Source organism: Sturnira hondurensis, unplaced genomic scaffold, assembly GCF_014824575.4.
Source record: "Sturnira hondurensis isolate 20B ecotype Veracruz unplaced genomic scaffold, ASM1482457v3 Scaffold0004136, whole genome shotgun sequence".
NCBI classification, from domain to species: domain Eukaryota; kingdom Metazoa; phylum Chordata; class Mammalia; order Chiroptera; family Phyllostomidae; genus Sturnira; species Sturnira hondurensis.
Window position 1 is genome coordinate 14,584,360 of NW_028076767.1, and position 20,105 is coordinate 14,604,464.

General features: G+C 36.1%; 1 protein-coding gene and 1 non-coding gene across 4 annotated transcripts in view; one reads left to right on the forward strand and one right to left on the reverse strand.

Moving 5' to 3' along the window:
* The window catches only part of PMS1 (PMS1 homolog 1, mismatch repair system component), an 89,398-nt gene that overhangs the window by 28,999 nt on the left and 40,294 nt on the right, over window positions 1-20,105 (reverse strand). For 2 of the 3 annotated variants that reach the window (XM_037043765.1, XM_037043763.1), the window contains exons 6-9: window positions 15,099-15,215; window positions 5,532-5,654; window positions 4,834-4,977; window positions 3,777-4,663 (exon numbers count right to left, since the gene is read on the reverse strand). In XM_037043765.1, the coding sequence (XP_036899660.1) occupies window positions 3,777-4,663; window positions 4,834-4,977; window positions 5,532-5,654; window positions 15,099-15,215 (1,271 nt within the window). The remainder of the gene's footprint in view (window positions 1-3,776; window positions 4,664-4,833; window positions 4,978-5,531; window positions 5,655-15,098; window positions 15,216-20,105) is intronic. The other variant, XM_037043764.1, reaches the window with a different exon arrangement.
* LOC118986041 (small nucleolar RNA SNORA13) lies at window positions 19,575-19,723 on the forward strand. Its single transcript, XR_005066276.1, has one exon. It is a non-coding gene; the product is annotated as a small nucleolar RNA SNORA13 (small nucleolar RNA).

Here is a 20,105-nt window from a genome sequence, read left to right on the forward strand (position 1 = left end):
ATAGCCAACCTATCAAATGCACAGTTCAAAACACTGGTGATCAGGATGATCACAGAACTGGTTGATTTTAGTTTCAAGTTAGAGGATCAAATGAAGGCTAAACTAATTGAAATGAAGGGAAATGCACAGGAAACCAAACCAATAGTGATGGAAAGGAAACTGGGACTCAAATCAAGGGAGTGGACCAAAAGGAAGATAAAAATGACCAAACAGAAAAGTATGAAGAAACAAGAATTCGAAAAAATGAGGAGAGGCTTAGGATCCTCCAGAATATCTTTAAATGTTCCAACATCCGAAATATAGGAGTACCAGAAGGGGAAGAGGAACATTTATTTGAACAAATAATAAAGAAGAACTTCCCCAGTCTGGCAAAGGAAATAGACTTCCAAGAAGTCCAGGACGCTCATAGAGTCCCAAAGAAGTTGGACCCAAGAAGGAACACACCAAGGCACATCATAATTACATTAGCCAAAATTAAAGTGAAGGAGAGAATCCTAGAAGCAGCAAGAGAAAAGGGGACAGTCACCTACAAAGGAGTTCCCATCAGACTGTCAGCTGATTTCTCCAAAGAGACCTTACAGGCAAGAAGGGGCTGAAAAGAAGTATTTCAAGTCATGAAATCCAAAGACCTACAGCCAAGATTGCTTTATCCAGCAAAGCTTTCATTTAGAATGGAAGGGAAGATAAAGTGCTTCTCAGATAAGATCAAATTCAAGGAGTTCATCATCACCAAGCCCTTATTATATGAAATGTTAAAGGGACTTATCTAAGAAAAAGAAGATAAAAAATAGGAACAGTGAAAGGTTAGCAAATTCACAGTTATTAACAACCACACCTAAAACAAAAGCAAACTAAGAATACAGCTAGATCAGGAGTGGAACCATAAAAATGGAGCTCATATGGAGGGTTAGCAACAGGAGATTGGGAGGAGGAGAAGGAGGGAGAAGGTACAGAGAATAGGTAGTATAGACAACAGGTAGAAAATAGACACGGGGTAGGGCAAGAGTAGTGTGGGAAATGTAGAATCTAAAGAACTTGTGACACATGGACATAAACTGAAGGGGGGGAATGATGGGGGAGGGAGTGTGCAGGGTGGAGGGGCATGAAGGGGGGAAACAGGACAACTGTAATGGCATAATCAATAAAATACATTAAAAAGAAAAAAAACAAAATGAAGGAGAACTTCCCTAATCTGGCAAAGGAAATAGACTTCCAGGGAGTCCAGGAAGCTCAGAGTCCCAAAGAAATTGGACGTAAGGAGGAACACACCAAGACACAGCAAAATTAAATACAAGGAGAGAATCTTAAAAGCAGCAAGAAAAAAGGAAAGTAACCTACAAAGGAGTTCCTATAAGATTACCAGTTGATTTCTCAAAAGAAACTTTAGAGGCAAGAAAGGGCTGGAAAGAAGTATTCAAAGTTAAGAAAGGCAAGGAGCTACATCCAAGATTACTCTATCCAGCAAAGCTTTCATTTAGAATGGAAGGGCAGATAAAGTGCTTCTCAGATAAGGTCAAGTTAAAGGAGTGCATCATCACCAAGCCCTTATATATGAAATGTTCAAGGGTCTTATCTAAAAAAATGATAAAAAATATGAACAGTAAATGGGGGAATAGGTACAGGGAATAAAAAGCATAAATGGTAGGTACAAAATAGACAGGGGGAGGTTAAGAATAGTATGCGAAATGGAGAAGCCAAATAACTTAAATGTATGACCCATGGACATGAACTATGGGAGGCAAAAGATGGTGGGAGGGAAGTACAGGCAGGAGGGGAATAAAAGGGAGAAATAAATGGGACAACTGTAATAGCATAATCAATAAAATATATTAAAAACAAAGAATTAACATCATCAAAATGTCCATGCTACCCAAAGCAATTTAGATTCCACACAATCCCTATTAAAATACCAATGACATATTTCACAGATATAAAAAAATTTTTCAGAAATTTATATGGGACCCTAAAAGATCCTGAATATCTGCAGCAATTTTGAGAAAGAATAACAAAGTAGGAGGGATCACAGTAACTGATATCAAACTGTATCACAAGGCCACAGTAATTAAGAGAGTCTGGTACTGGAACAAGAACAAACTCATAGATCAACGGAAGTGAACAGAGAGCCCAGAAATAAGCCCATGTCTCAATGGTCAATTAATATTCAACAAAGGGGGCAGAAGCATAAAAAGGAGTAAAAATAGCCTCTTCAATAAATGGTGTTAGGAGACCTAGAAAGCTACATGCAAACAAAATGAAACTCAACTACCAACTTACACCATACACAAAATAAACTCAAGATGGATAAAAGACTTAAATATAAGTCACCACAGCATAAAAGTCATAGAGGAGAACACAGGCAGGAAAATCTCAGATATTCCATGTGGCAATATTTTCACCAATATGTCCCCTGGAGCCAAGGACACAAAGAAAAGAATAAACAAATGGGACTTCAAAATAAAAAACTTCTGCACGGCTAAAGAAAATATCAGCAAAATGAACAGGGAACCAACTGTATGGGAAAATATATTTGCCAATGATACTTTGGACAAGGGTTTGATCTCCAAAATATATAAAGAACTCGCATGACTCCACTCCAGGAAGACAAAAAACCCAATGAAAAAATGGGCAAAGGACCTGAACAGACACTTCTCTGAGGAGGGCCTACAGAGGGCCCAGAGACATATGAAAGGGTGCTCATCATCACTAGCCATCAGAGAGATGCAAATTAAAATCACAATGAGATACCATTTCACACCAGTCAGAATGATCATCATAAGCAAACAACAAGTGCTGGTTAGGTTGTTGAGAAAAGGGAACCACAGTGCACTGTTGGTTGGAACACAGACTGGTGCAGCCACTGTGGAAAATGATATGGAATTTCATCAAAAAACTAAAAATGAAACTACTTTTTGACCTGGCAATTCCACTGCTGTAATTATACTCTAAAAATCTTGAAACACCAATTCAAAGGAACCTATGCACTCCAATGTGCACAGCAGTGCAATTTACAATAGCCAAGGGCTAGAAGCAACCTCAGTGCCCATCAGTAAATGAATGGATCAAAAAACTATGGTACATTTACACAATGGAATACTACACAACAGAAAGAAAGGAGGAGCTCCACCCTTTGGCACAGCATGGATGGAACTGGAGAGCAATATGGTAAGTGCAATGAGCCAGGTGGTGAGGGACAAATACCATATAATCTCACCTATAAGTGGAACCTAATCAACAAAACAATCAAGCAAGCAAAATATAACCAAAGATAATGAAATAAATAACAAACTAACAGTAACCAGAGGGGAGAAGAGAGGGCGATAAGGGGAAAAAGAAGGGGAATGGCTGTCAAGGAACATGAATAAAGGACCCATAGACGAACCAAGGGGGATAGGATTGAGGGGGTAGGAGGGGGGGTTGGTGTAGTCAGGGACAGTGGTGCAGGGGAAAATGGAGACAATTGTACTTGAATAATAAAAAAGAAAGAAAGACTTTTGAAGGGAGCCTTGCTACTGAATAAAGGACAGCTTTAATAGCACTGAATTAAATCTGCAAAAATGTTGAAATTTTTAAATAAATAGTTAAGGCTTGTACCAAAGCAAAAAAGCAAAACTAAAAACCTCTACCCAAAAAAGTGATGCCAAAAAAAGGTAGTTTAGCCAAGTCAAATGGCATTTTCCATTCTATTTTTCTGTAAATAAGAAGTTAAAAATATTTTGTTAACCCAGTAGATGGAAATATCTGAACATTCAAGTCACATGAAAACTCTGGAAACTTACTTCAGTTTTTCCTCTTCACTCAATGTCTTCCACAGTTCTTCAATTTGTAGTGTTGCATCCTCCAAACTGGTCTTAGAATTTTCTGTGAGAAACTGAACACGATGATCTTGAACAAAAAGGGCACTTGCTGACATGGGTTTCTTGATTACATGACTGCTAATTAAATCATAAGCTGTAAGCTGTCCAGATTTTTCATCTACCACATTTGATTTTTTGTTACAGGAAACTTCACTGAGATTCTTTTGTTTAGGGCTTGGATTATTATTTTTACTTTCTTTACATGCTGAGTTTTCTTGAGGCACTAAAAATTTCACAGGTTCAATGTTCTCTCCCACTGAATTTTTGAGTGTATTTCCCTTGCTCCAGTCATCTGCAGAAATTTCCAAAGACTTTGCAGGAACTGGTTCTTCCTCATTTTCTCCACTCTCATTTATATGGCCTTTATTGCCAATTTCTGATTGGGCATGTTTAACAGAAGGTACAAAACAAGTTTCACTATAGTTCTTCTGGTTGTCATCACATAATAAAGTATTCATTGGGATCTCCTGAGATTCATTTTTAGTGTTCTTATCAATGTTAGAATTTCCACTAATAAAATGATCACCACAATGGTCACCAATGTATATATCATGATTTAAACAATTAGTGTTTTCTACAGATTCATCGTTATGAATATCATTTTGGAAAGAAATGCTTGAAGTATCAACATCTGAATAATTACTGCCAGATGATTCCATCTTATTAAAAAGCACATCTGTTTCTGCTGTGTTACTAACAACCATGTCAGCTGAGGAAACATCTGTTTTCTTATTTTCATAAGAATTTGTACTAGGTAGTGATCCGTAACAAGTCGTCATCAGATTTTCAAGAGCAATTAAAACAGATTCCTAAAGACACAGATGAACATGTTAAGATAAATTATAAAAATAACAGATAAGATTTAAAATAATACGTTAAAATATGTATAAACAAGTAAAAATCTTTGTCACACAAAAATGGTTATGAGTGTTTAAGTTTATAAATAGCATAAATTCAAAAAATTATCAGAAAAAGATACCTTATTCTGTAATAATACTTGACTTTTATCCGGTGTTAAATTGACATCCACATTAGCTGTAGGAACATCAATTTTCAGAACGAAAATGGGATACAAACGAGTAGATTCCTTTAGGCACTTCAGATTGTAATAATGTCGAATTAACTAGAAACATATGTTATGAAAAAAAGACAAAAAACTCACATAAATATATATTGCCATCCTTAAAATACTACCAAAAGGAGTATAATCAACTGAGTCGATATAACTGCTTATTAGAAAAAGCAGTATCTCAATAGAAATACTCAGAGGCCCTGATCCTCTATGAATGAAGTACCAACATTCATCAAGAAGTATAAAGATCCAATGGAACTGGCTTCATAGTTAAAGATCTTAGTGTCAAAGTCCAGAGTTCAAATCCTAACTCTAACTTCCTGGCTATGTGGTCAAAAAAGTAACTAACATTTCAGGTTTTCATAACAAATAAGGTAAGTACTATATCACATAGTTGAAAAGAGTCAATCAGACACCGTAAGTAAGGTACCTACAACAATGCTTAATAAATGTTACTGTATTTGTTCCTCCCCTTTTCCTTATTTTAGAGCAAAGTCTTAGATGTAATCCTTGTAATAAGTTAAGAAGGATTAAAAATAAGAAATAAAAACAACAGAGCTAGTTTTTATTTTTGACACAAGCGATAACTTTCTTAAATAGATTACCTTTAATATGTCTTTTTGGTGTATTGGTCGATTGTTTATAAAGATAAAACTCCTTTCTGGGGTTGAAAGACTCGTGAAAGAGTGGTCTGCATCATGCTTTGGAAGAAATCCACTTAGGTGAATCTGTAATTGTAATAATCACAGAATTAATATGCATTGACAATAATAAATGTGGTTCCATGGGTCTGGTTATACACAGTATGATAAAAGTTATCAAAAATAAAAAAATAGATTTTCATCTTATGGTCTGAAGAGACATATACTCTCTGATAGCCATGTCTTAAGAATTAACCTTAAATAAAATATTGAAGTATGTTAAATTCACGTTGTCTGCCTCTAACTCTCTTTCTGCAATTCTACTTTAAGGAAAAATTGGCATTCATATAAGCTTCATGAATGGGCATACATATATCTGACTGCCACAAGACATAAATAACTGCCACAAGACATAAATACTGTTCTTTGCTCAACTTTAAATTGTCTTGTAAAATTTTCTTTCCTCATATTGTGACTTTCCCCTGGCTGTTTTTCCTTTCTTTTTTTAATAAAGATTTTATTTATTTATCTTTAGAGGGGAAGGGAAGGAGAGGAGAGAAATATCAATGTATGGTTACCTCTTGTGAGTTCCCTGCTGGGAACTGGCCTGCAACCCAGGCATGTGCCCCGACTGGGAATCAAACCAAGATTGTGTGGTTTGCAGGCCCGTGCTCAATCCACTGAGCTACACCAGCCAGGGCACTGTTTTTCCTTTCCTTTTTAGCTACCTTTTCCTGTGAAGATGTAGCTGTTCCTATAGTTGTTCTGAGTATGCTATACGAAGCCAATCTTACTGGGTTTTCATTTCTGGGTTAAAAATCTCTTGCTCTTTGACACAGATTGTAGTGTTGTACTTTACCTTATTTTTTGTTTAGAGAACTTTTCTACAAACAAGCCAATTATTTTTATGCATTCTTTCTTTGTACAAATGTATGAAGAGAAGGAAAAAATGAAAAAAAGATCCCAGAAACAAATACCAAAAAAGAGATATTAAGGGAACAGGAGACAAGAAAAATGTTCCTACTTTTACCTTTAAAGATAATGTAATCCTTAAGAGTACAGTTTAGAGCCAGGGCACATGATTTAAATTCTGGCTCTACTACTAGCTATGTGATCTTGGTCAACTTATTTAAAATCCAGTGGGCGAGGCCAGCTCAGAAAAACCAGGGAGAGGCTGTGGACCATGTACACCAGGCTGCTCAGAAAAACTGAGGTGAGGTGGCGGACATGGGTGCAGGGCTGGCTGAAAGTGAAACTGAGACTCAGAGCTCACTGTGGACTATAGTGGGGGTTGTCGAGGTGGGAGAAACTCCCAGACTCACACAAGAGTTCGAGTTTGTTGGAAATCGACAAGCAGGCAAGCTGCATTGTTCCCTCTCTGGCCCCTCTCCCACAGGCAGCATACAACACAGCAAGGAGGATTGCCCCCTTACAACTTAACAGGTGTTCCAAGACAAAGAAATATGGCTCAAATGAAAGAACCAAGCAAAATTTCAGAAAGACAACTAAGTGATGAAGAGACAGCCAGCGTATCTGATGGAGAATTTAGAGCCCTGGTAATCAAAATGCTCACAGAGCTGACTGAGCTTGGTTGAAAAATGAAAAAAAAAAAAAAAAAAAAACCCACACAAATGAAAGATACCCAAAAGGAAATAAACTAAAATATTGAGGGAACTAACAGTGACAGGAAGGAAACCAGGACTCAAAGCAATAATTTAGGACAAAAGGGAAAGATAAACATCCAACCAGAACAGAATTAAAAAATAAGAATTCAAAAAAGTGAAGAGAGACTTACAAACCTCTGGGACAACCTAAAATGTTCCAATATCCATCCGAATTATAGGGGTACCAGACGGAGAAGAAGAACAGCAAGAAACTGAAAACATATCTGAATAAATAATGAAAGAAAACTTCCCCAATCTGATGAAGGAAATAGACTTCCAGGAAGTCCAGGAAGCCTAGAGAGTCCCAAAGAAGTTGGACCCAAAGAGGAACACACCAAAGCACATCATAATTACATCAGTCAAGATTAAAGACAAGGAGATAATCTTAAAAGCAGCAAGAGAAAAGGAGAGTAACCTACAAAGGAGTGCCTATAGGGCTATAAGCTGATTTCTCAAAAGAAACCTTGCAGGCAGGAAGGGACCGGAAAGAAGTATTTAAAGTCATGAAAGGCAAGGACCTGCATGCAAGACTATTCTATCCAGCAAAGCTTTCATTTAGAATGGAAGGGCAGATAAAGTGCTTCTCAGATAAGGTCAAGTTCAAGGAGTACATTATCACCAAGCCATTATTATATAAAATGTTAAAGGGATTTATCTAAGCAAAAGAAGATAAAAATATGAACAATGAAATGACAACAAACTCACAACTATCAACAAATGAACCTAAAAGAAAAGAAAAACAATGAAAACAAAAACTAAGCAAATAAGTAGAACAGGCACAGAATCAGAGAAATGGTATCACATGGAGGAATTTTAGTGGGGAGGGGGAAGGGAGGAACAGGAGGAAAAAGGTACCGGGATGAAGCACAATTGGTAGGCATAAAATAGATGGGGAGACGCAAAGAATGGTATAGGAAACAGAGGACTCAAAGAACTTATATGTACAACCCATGGACATGAACTAAGGGTGGGGAATGCTGGAGGGTTGGAGGGGGCAGAGCAGAGGGAGGATAGAGGGGGGAAAATTGGGAAAACTGTAATAGCATTATCAGTTAGAAATACTTAAAAAAATAAAAGAAACCTTACAAGCAAGAAGGGGGTAGGAAAAAAGTAAAAGTCAAATACAGGCTTATAATTTCTTGCCTGAAACAACTGGAACCAGATGTGTTATTAATCTGTGAAAAAACTAATAGTAAAGTTTCAGCTTTAGTTTAGAAAAGCAGAGAATCAGCGGGGGTGCTATTTTTAGTTAAACAGAAACCATAAGGCTCCTTAACACAGCCTGTAGGCTGCCACCTATGTCTATGGCTATCACTGGGCTTGGAAATAAGTATTTAAGGAAGACGTATACCAATTTTAGAACACTAAGTGCATTATTGTCACAGTGCCAAACTGTGTCAATCTTAAAAAGTAAATTAATAAAGCTGGATAATCCACTACAAAATGATACTACTTAATTAACTGTAAAACTTCACAGCACTTATAAATGGTTGTATAATTAACCAGGTAACATGAGACCCTTCTTAAAGCACCTGCTCAGCATCAGGGGAGCCTATGTAGTCTCTAAAAAACTTACTGGGCTTGTAAATTAAAAAAAAAAAAAAAAAAAGCCTGCTCCAAATAGGTAATTATGAAGAACAAAATACCAAAGTAATTGTTAATACTGCTAGTGTTTTCCTTTCATACCACCTTGGTTGGCCACTGAATAATTACTATTACTTCCAAAATACTGAACTTTGAAAAATGGGTTAGGATAATGTTAAGAACTAACAAACTATATTTTAGTTATATGAAAAAGTAAAATCAAACAGCACAATCTGATAAAATGCTATAAAAAGTGAAAATAAGGCTTGTTCATGGAAAAGAATGTCTACAAGAAACCAAATCAGTACAACAAAATAAAAAATTAGATAAAGAGCCTTGCTACTTACCAAACCAGTCAAACCCCTTTCCTCTCTTCTACCCTGATTCTGTTGAAGTAACCCTGACTGGTCTGCTAACACTAGTTTTTCTCACATTTCAGTAAACCTCTAGAACACCATGGAGTTATCTTTCTAAAGTAATAATTTAAATACTTTGGTCAGGATTATGGAGTAAGTCATGTAGAAATTTCATTCTCCCCCATCCCAACTGCAATAGTTAGCACTGAGAGATAAAATAGGTTTTTACAATAATTTTGAAAGACCTAACCAGTTTTTTAAATGACAAACATAAAGATATTATGTTTGCAAAATACAACAGGGCATGATGGGGATATCAAAATGTAACAGGGCATGATGGCTTTGTGCTCTAGCATTTTAAAAGGTGTGGAACAAGGTCCAGAACTTGGGGTGTCCAGGAATATAGGTTATTCCCCATAAACTTGGCTGGGGGATGGGAGACATGAAGCAGGGCCATTGAGAGTTACTTTGCATTATCAGTAAACAGCAGTCTAGCTTCACAGTAATGTTGAATAGTTTGCCTGGGCCAGGGAGATGGGTGTGACTTTGACCCATGATGTAGCTGGGTGGCAGCTCCCCAGGTCACAGCAACTGCATGAGAGCTTGGAAATAGTTTGCTCAACTCCAAGGGGCCATACCTGCTGGGACTAACAATGACAGCCCAGAGGGATGGAAAATGCAGGAGTGCTAGCAGGTATAGCTGATTCTGGGAAGAGATGGAAATGGGGTAAAGAAAAAGGATGCAGGCCAGGATTTAAACAAAAAGCTTGGCAGCCATGTGCCACAGGACCTTGCTAAACTGCATGGCTCAAAAGGGGATGGAAAGACCCTCGCCAGATGGCCAGAAGAAATGCCACACAGTTTTGGATTAAGAACAGGAGATCATGGCAACAAGGCTGGTAGTGCTGGTAGCTGTGGAAGGCCTGCCCAGCCCAGCATGGCTTACTGGGAGGCACAGGGAGAAGTGAGCTGCAAACTTCTGTTGTTTTTTTTTTAAATTTCCTGAAAGGTGGTACCTTCACCTGGCATGCTCTGAGCCAGGCAGGGAGATGGGGGTGGGGTGGGGTTGGGGGCAGGACTGTATGTATTTGTGGGCATTCAAAGGGAATGGGACTTAATGGAAAATTCCACCATTACGCTAAACCTGTATAACTTTAAATTAAGTAATTCCTTTACTGAAGAGCCACAGTTCTTATTGGTGGCAAGCAAAAGAACCCAGAGCAACAGACCCACAGGAGGTTTCTATTAAAGCATCAGAAACTGGCTATGTCAGCTGGAAATGAAATTCTGGTATGGAAACAGATAGAAAACACCTCCATAAAAAGCAGGAAATTGAAACCAGTCTTTCCATTTGAAATGGGTGACTCAGAGACCCTTTCTCCACTCCATCTTCCCAAAATGCTTAATAAACACTGTGACTACTGTTTGGAGCTGCTTGCAAGAGTCACAAGAAAGAACATACACAACTCCAAAACAAAGAAAAACACTAAGCCAAGTCAGCTAGGAAAACAGGTCCCTAAACTCTTGGCAGGATGAAAGGCATAAACTACTAATACAGAACACCTGATTTTGAACTGGGGCTGAGAGAGGGGTGGTTATCTGCCAAATTATAAGGAAGGGAAAGCAGGAATGGAAAAAATCAAAATAAAAAATGATAAACCTGCATTCAAGGTGATTTTGTAAATTAAAATTTCAAAGCACATAAAATAGCAGAGAATGAGAATATTTTCTCAGGAAAGTAGATATGATAAAGCAACATGAAAAGAACTTTGGAATTAGTATGTGTACCATGATCCACTTAAAAATAAGCCAGAAGATAAAAAATAAAAACTAATAGCTATAAATCAAATTTAAAAGAGGAGAATGAATAAATTTTGAATCCTAGGAATAAGGTATATAGTTATGGGAATAAAAATCAGGGAGTACTGAGGAATTCACCCAGACTTAGCAATGGAGTATTGCAGAGAAAAAACTATTGAAGCGAAGACAGAAGTAAAAAAAAAAAGACTCAAAACAAAACTGGAAGAGCTCCCTCGAAACAACAAAGCCATACTGGGAAATACCTAACAAGTGCTACCACAGTAGTGTATAGCTAAGGCCACCATCCATAATTAGGAGATTCTTCTCAAGATAAGTTCCTGCAGAAAGAAAGACTGACCTTTAACATTATGGAAAGAGATATATCAAGATTCTCTATACCCAAAGTTTCCTATGGCCCATGTATATACCAGCCCAGGCCAGTGAAGGGGCCTTGGTGACTAAGTTTCACAATTAAATGCTGTGAGACGGGTAACCATTAGCAGCTGGCAAACAACTTAAGACTGCTTTTGGCCAAAAATGACAAAAGGTCAAAGAAACTCTGATATAAAACAACTCTCCTTCCAAGTCCAGAACCCATAGAATGGTGATGGTTGCCTGGTAACAACATAAAATAACATCCATTTAGACACACAGTGAATAACAGAAGAAGGTATTTGATTAGATAATTACTCTCACCAGAGAGACACTAAAAAAATTTATCATTCTGATAGCCATGGAATTGGAGCCACTCAGTAACACATGCTTCCCAAACTCTCCCACTCCTCCATACAAAAATAACCGCATGATAGTGCACCAAAACTTTTGGTATCTATCATATCTTACCAACAGCCCTTATGCAATTCTAATTCAAGAAAAGATATTTCTTTAAAAGTCAATGGGCAAACATAGATCTGGCAACACATCTCAATCAATAAAGATCAGAGAAAAAATTTCCAACGGCAGGACTGAAAGATAGTCCTGCCAACACATGGAATCATAGCTGACCAAGGTCTAAATGAGTACCCATATTCCAGTGTGCACCTGGAGATATGGAAAAATTGTTAAAATTCAGATTCTGATTCAGTGTGTCCAGTATGAGGCCTGAGATTCTTCATTTCTATAACAATTAGCTTCCAGGTGATGCTAATGCTGCTGGTCTTCAGACCAAACTATGGCAGTCAGAATTTCTAGAGCATGGTACCCTAGATGTCAAGTATGGATCTCCTGTCACAAGCTTCCTGAGTTACCAGTATAGGCAATAAAGTTCCATGAAGCCACAGGGAGCCCATGGGAATTTAGACAATACCCTTACTATCCCAAGTCAGCTATCATAACCAGTCTAAGGTGGCATTCACTTGGGTCAAAACTATGAAGCTACTACGCAAGTTCTGAAAACAAACAAACAAAAAAACCCCAAAAAACACAGGATCTATTTCAGATTATTACCATGCTCCACGCACTACAACTGACCACTAAGGCTGCCCTGAACTCTTAAGACATTAATTTAGCATAAGATCCCATCCAAGACTCAATTAAAATGATAATACTGCAAAGAGAATAGGAGGGAAACCAGTAGTAGAATAGAGATTCAATAAATTAAGAAAAAAGGGAAGAGTACAATAGAGAGCTTTTAGGCTTAAAGTCAGCAGACACCCAAGAAGAACATGCAAAAAGGTTGTTCTATATAGAAAATGAAAAGGGGCAATATTCCATAAACCAATGATACTTTAATTTAGTGCTGGGGGGAGGGAGGAAGGGAAACAGAAAAGGGAAGGGAAGGGAAGGGAGAGAGAGAGATAAAATGAATTTCCCAGGGTACTTAGTATGGTTTCAGAGTAAACCTCAACCCCAAAAGGGCACTTGTGATCCCCCCAGACTCCAGGAACAGGACCAGGATCTTGACTACTTACTATGTAAGTGGAGTGTGACAGTAAGTCCAGCTGCAACCACTGAGTTCCCAATTAGATTTGCTATTCAGAGGAAAAGACGCAAGAGAAGGAGAAGCTTGGAAGAAAGAGACCTGGTAAGCAAAATAAAACTGACATCCTAAGAAAGACAGATTATTCAAGGGAACAATAATTAAAAAACAGAAGCAAAGACTTTATATCCATAAAGCAATAAAAAGTTATGAAGAAGCAATCAACCTTAAAATGCTCTTTGAAATTAAACATATAACTTCCAGAATAAATAAAAAAATCAGTAGAAGGTATAAAAAAATCAGAGAGATCTCCAAAAACTTACAGAAAAAAAAGGGAAAACTTAAAAAAAAAAGAGGTCCTAATCACAAGGCTTTCAATAAAAAACAAAAAATTATGAAAGTGATGACAGATCAAAGTATATAACCCAGAACTGAAAAAAAAAATTAGTTTAGATTCAGAAGGTCTCATGCCATGAGACCTTACTAAGCATAATAAGTGAATGTATAATAAATTCAGGGCAGCCTTAGTGGTCAGCTATAGTTCCTGGAGCATGGTAATAATCTGAAATGGATCCTGTTTTTTTTTTTTTTTTCCAGAACTTGCATAGTAGCTTCATAGTTTTGACCCAAGCAAATGCCACCTACACACATTCTTGTAAAATTTAAGAACAAGGATGAACAGCTGAAGTATTTTCAGGTAGAAAAAAATATCTAGAAAGAAAGAACTGGAATTTATTAATCTTCCATTAGCAACAATGGATGGTCAAAGATACTTAATGTCTTCAAACTTCTGAAGAAAGATTTTTAATTTAGAATTGTATGTCTACCAGAGTATCAAGAACAGAAAATGCAAACTGAAGTCATTCAGACATGAAAGTTTACCTCTCATGTTCTCTTTCTGTGGAAGTTACACTGTAATTGAACAATGAAAAAAATGAGAATATCAAAAAAGAGGAAGGCATGGGATATGGAAACAGTCAAAACAACCAGTACTTCTATGAAAAGAAAGTCCCAAATGAGCATTGTACAGAATGCCTTACACACAAACACTCTAAATGCAAAATGAGTGGGTTCTAGGAACAATGTGTTAAAAAAGAATGGATTGAAATGGGTTACCAGTTACAGCTCGAGTAACTAAAAGAGCTGGATTTTATCGCTTACATGATGAAGACAGTTTCTTCACTTAGTACAAGAAAACCTTTTGGAAAGCCCAGAAAAAAACAATGGTAGAAAAACAGAGATTCCATTTAATAGGGACAATAGAAATATTCTCATTTTTATGGCATAAAGACATAAAAATGGATCCTTACAGAGGAAATGTAATTTTAGCACATATTTGGGTTTACACTGAAGGTTACTGATAGTCATTAGTAATGCATACTTCATATAAACTTCCAACTTTTAGAATAAATCTTTAAATAAAAGATGGGAGATTTAAAAATTATTATATAAGAAAATATAAGCTTGATAACATAAAAATAGAGCTGACATGACTGAGAGGAAAAGGCAAGTGAAAATAAGAGTGGGGGTTTTAATTACCACATCCAGTATTACAGGGACTCAAGAAACACTGTCTGAAGGTGACAGGTTTTTTTAAAAAAGTTGTAGTACATATTTAGAACAAGAAAGGGAAAACAAAGGTAAGAGCTCAACTTTTTCTCTCACAGTGGAAAGTAAATAGATAAGATCCTAAATTGAAAACCATTTAAAAAATTAATGTAAGCACAACAGTTAAAGTTAAAAATAACAAAGAGAATATACAAAAAGGAGAAATGAGGCAAGAAGTTTAATACAAAGCTTTGTACTGTCCTGGCTGGTGTGGTTCAGTGGACAGAGCACCAGCCTGAGAACCAAAGGGTTGCTGGTTTGATTCCCAGTCAGAGCACGTGCCTGAGTAGCGAGCCAAGTTCCCAGTTGGAGGTACGTGAAAGGCAACCACACATTGATGTTTCTCTCCCTCTCTTTCTGTCCTTACACTTCCCCTCTCTAAAAGTAACTAAATAAATAAATGAAATCTAAAAAAAATTTGAAGATTTATTTTTAAAAAAGTGCTTTGTATCCATCTTGTGTTTTACCTTATATACATATCTGATAAAATTGTTAAAAACAAAACAAAAAACCCTCTTGACACTCCAAACCCCCAACAGAGAAATACGTTAACAGTTTCATTGGTAAATTCAAAATTTTAAAGAACAGTTTTGTTGTATACCTGAGATTCTTCGGAGTGGTACTGAAAGGACTCCATGTTGCCCATAACAGCAGTCCCCAGAACAGATGTGAGAGCCATCTTATGATCTGATACTCTAGTTTTCTGCCAAAGAACTGCCTTGGGACAAAAGACACAGATAACTTTTAAAACAACTTAGATTTACCATACTCAAGTATTTATACCATTTATTTCTGTATTTAGACTTCATCCTAGTTTATATTTTCTGTATCATTTAGAAGAGATGTATACAAAGTCTGACAGAGTGCTGGTTCTGAATCTGTGTATGTTGCAGGGTAATCTACTTTATTTCCCTTACCTTCAGTTTTCTCCTCTCTACATCACCAAGAATATTTATCTCCCAGAGTTGCTGAAAGATGAAAATACATAATGGTAGCAGACACATAAGCCAGTGCCTGGCATAAAACAGTTTCATTAAATATTGATTTTCTTTCTCTTCTACAATTCAGAGTATAAATTTCAGAGTATATATAAATTAAATTGTTACTCCAAGGTATTACTTTATTAAAGATGGAGAGCTACACTGTAAGATTTATGTAAATAGTCAAACTGCTATAAAAATCTGTGATAATGCATGCTCTTTAAAATTACCTTTGTAATTTTATATACAGAGAATTTACAAAAAGCTACCTGAACTTCATAAAACTCAAAAGTTGAATAAGGAGCTTGCATTTTTTTTCTTTCACTGCAAGTATGTAGTAGGGTTGTTTAAGAGAAGTATGGACCAAATTTTGGCAGTGAGGAGCATGATCGGGTATAATATATTACAATTTCTTCAATTAACAGGGTCCAATTACAGTTAAATCTCTTGAGAAACCATCAATTCGTTCATTCAACAAATACTCATTTATCACCTCCTAAATCCACAGGAAAATGTGTAAAGGGGCTAAGAGGAAACCAACATCAACATTCGAGGGGCAGGCAGACTGAAAAGGAGTGTCCACAGAGGCAGGAAGAGGCACAGGATAGGACAGTCCAAAAACAATGATGTTTTTAAGGAGAAAGAAATAGAGGCCAAGGTTACAACAGAGATATGGCCACAGGATTTAGCAATCACAGACTAAAAAATATGAAATCAACTTGATGTGACACAGTGACTGCATGTGAAGGTGAAGAAAAGAAGAATCAGGGGTGTGACTGAGTCCCTGGTACCAAGAACACTGTCAAGATAACCAGCAGGGCCCAATAAACACTAATTTGCTGAAGGAATGAGGAAAATAATACATTTTTCTTGAGGAAAGTCAGTCAAGTGGAGTTGAGAACTAGTTTTTTGTTTTTAAAGATTCAGACTGCTGGTTGAATCACATTAGAAATTATGTTTTTACTTTATACACATTAGAAATTATGTTTTTACTACTTTGCTTTAGGAAATTCAAAGCAACCTTTGCTTCTCTTTCTTTTTTAAAAAAATGTAAGTTTTATTGAGATATAATTCACACACTATTACAATTCACCCATATTAAGTGTATGATTCAATGGTTTTTAATATATTCACAGAGTTGTGCAATTACCACTAATTATAACCTATATAAATTATAATATAATTTTAGAACAATTTTATCACTCCAAAAGAGACCCTGTATCCATTATCTGTAACTCCCATTTCCTCACTTTCACCCTAAGTAATCACACTAAATTATGTTCTGCCTCTATAAATTTGCCTACTTTGGGTATTTCATATAAATGCAATCATACATTCAATAATCACAAATCTTTTTTGAGTGGCTTCTTTCACTTAGCACCATGTTTTCAAGGTTGATCCAGGTTGTATCAGCATTTCATTCCTTTTTAATAGCTAAATACAGTTTCATTGTATGGATATACATTGGATATATAATTACCTTTCACTGGATGACGGACATTTGCATTGTTTACATGTATTGACTATTATAAATGATGATGCTGCTAGGAATATTTATGTACAAGTTTTTGTGTGGACATGTTTTCATTTCTCTTGGGTATATACCAAGAAGTGGAAATATTAGGTAATGCAGTAACTGTTTATTTTTTGAGGAACTCCTGGACTGTAATCTTGGGCTTCCTGTGTGTTTGTTTGTGTAAAAAGACAAGTAAGTGCTGGCTTCTGCTATTACAGCTGTTATTTTAAGCTAGCCAGAGGATGGTGCATTAAGGGGCAACATTCAACATAACAGAAAGTAAAGTTCTAAATAATCTGCGATTATATTGGAGAGAGATGCCCCTGCTTCATGCTTTCCATTTCAAAGGTTACTTTTAACTAAAAATAGTTGAGCGATAAATACTCATTCATAGCCCTGACAGGGTGGCTCAGTTGGTTGGAGTGTTGTCCTGTACACCAAAGGTTGTGGGTTCAATCCCTGGTCAGGGCACATACCTAGGTTGCGGTTATGTTTCGATGTTGGGTTGGGATGTGTATGGCAGGCACCCAACCAATCAATGTTTCTTTCTTACACTGATGTTTCCCTCTCTTTCCCTCTCCCTTCTTCTCTATCTCTCAAATCAATAAAATATATCCTTGGGTGAGGATTAAAAAATATTCACAGAAAATTTATCTCTTCAAAGCTATGCTAGCTGATGCTGACATACATATATATAAAATATATTTTAAAAATGAAGTAAAGGAAGTATTTCAAGAAAAATTATGTTTTAAAATTCCTGCACACCGAATACATCTATAAAGCCTGGGATACTTCTAATGTAAACATCATATTGTTTAATTTATATTAGAGTGCTGCCTCAGGTGGTGCCTAGAATATAAATCTTTGTTGATTATTCAGGAAATGGATTCTAAAAAGCTATGATACATGAGAACCACTGAATGTACACAAAATTGGTTTAAGTCAACACTGTTGGAAGTTCTGGAACATTATTTCATATCAGGCAATTACTGCATCAAAGGGGCTAATTTAGAAGTATTTTTAAAACTAGTTATAGTTGTCCTAGCAATAAATGATAAAAAAAGTCTACCAACAAATTCAATCTTTGCAATTAGGCAATTAAGATTCATTTTCAAAACATTATTAAAGAACTGAACAAAAAATGTGATAATTAAAAGTGAAGGACCTAGAAGAAACTGAACTTTTAAATACATTTTCTTCAGCAAATAGTTTTTAGTTTGCTTTACCATTTAATCAATCCTGTATTATTTTCTAAAACAGAAATTTCTTGTCACTTCCTGAAGTTTTTCATATATTTTGCTATTAGGCTGAAAGGTTAATGTGTGCTAAAAATACACACACATGTCCCCATATGTTTTCTATTTAGGTCACACAAAGTTGAAGCATCTGGATGTGCCAAGTAAGAATCCGACTCTAGTCAGTATGATGACAGTGCAAAAAACACCTCAATCAAAAATATATTATTACATGCACACCATGTAGTTAATTGAAGATAATACGTAAACATATCTTGCCACTATTCCTACTTGACATATGCTATTTGAAGAAAATAAAATTAGATGAGAACACTCAATATTTAATTAGCAAGCCTCAATAGTGAAGGCACTTTGTGATAATGGTGAAAAAGAGGATGTACACAAATGATACATAATTAACTAAAAAAATGCAATACCAATAAGACTGCCTGGGCAAAGGAAACTCCTTCATTAATACAAAATAAAAAGTTTACATATTGGCCTAGAGTGCAAACAAACTTTTAGTGCAAATTATATGTATAGATGTACTAAGAAGTTTTTTGAACTTTTAAAAAAAGATTTTATTTATTTATTTTTAGACAGAGAAGAAAGGAGGGAAAAAGAGAGGGAAAGAAACATCAATGTGTGGTTGCCTCTTGCCTGCCCTCCACTGAGGACCCAGACAGCAACCCAGGCATGTGCCGTAAATGGGAATCAAACCAGTGACCTTTTGGTTTGCAGGCCGCACTCAAAGCACTGAGCCACACCAGCCAGGGCCTAAGAAGTTTTAACTACTTCCAATGTCATACAAGTTGATACAACTCATCTGCATCTACTGCTACCTACTCCAGGATATGTATGTGTACTGACTCTGGTTCAGAAAAGGGCAGGGACACAAAAAATGATAGGAAACAGGAGTGTTTTTCCCCACACTGACAATATGAAATGATATTACCTATAGAAGCTTATTGCTAACAGAGTACTAAACATTCTGAATTCAGTATAAAATTATGTATCATTCCATCATAGTATCAATTTCTATTAACATAATAAATTATGATTTTATTCTTGCTAAGAAACCTCAGACTTCTGAGGAGAATTCTATCTTGGTAAAATATATTCAGTACAATTCTGAATTTAAAATCTCTTATCACTACTTTTACTCTGCTTAAATGTTTCTTATTTTATATTCATTTTTAGAATAGAGTATGCATAGTTACTTCCCCTGAAAGTTACAAGAAATTGGTAACTTTGCCATTTTGGGGAGGGGAGGATGATGGTTGCTTTTAAGAGCTGGGCAGATGAAAGACAAAGATGAGCTAATTTTTTTACTCTACCTTTTTTCATACATTTTGGTTTTTGAATCATGTAAAGATATGATTTATTTTAAAAGTAAACATGAATGTGGTGTCAAGAAAGGCCTAAACTAAACACTTTGCAGCGCTTTACTGCCCTTGAATATGTCTTTGGTATAGGAGCTGCATAAGTAACAGTGTAAAAAAAAAAGTAAACAAATGTTTAAAAACATAATCTTAGCATAAAATTCAAAAGGACACTGTAGACACTCACTTTGTGTGGTCTTTAAAATAAGAAAGATTATTTCCAATTGCACATTAAATTTTATTGTATTGACATCAGAAATGTCTTTCTTGCTAGATATTCTTCTTCATGCGATGCTCTGTGCAACTACCTTGACTGCTAAACTAGTTTCATCAGCTACACAACTATTAAACATAATTCGGCCTATCCTCCAACTCCTATGAGAATTATTTTATTAGTTTACTACCGAAACTCCTCATTTTTATTCCCTTTTAGCCACCTAGCAAGAAGTCCAAATTCCCATATAAGGTATACTGTTGTGGACTGTTCTGCCTGAT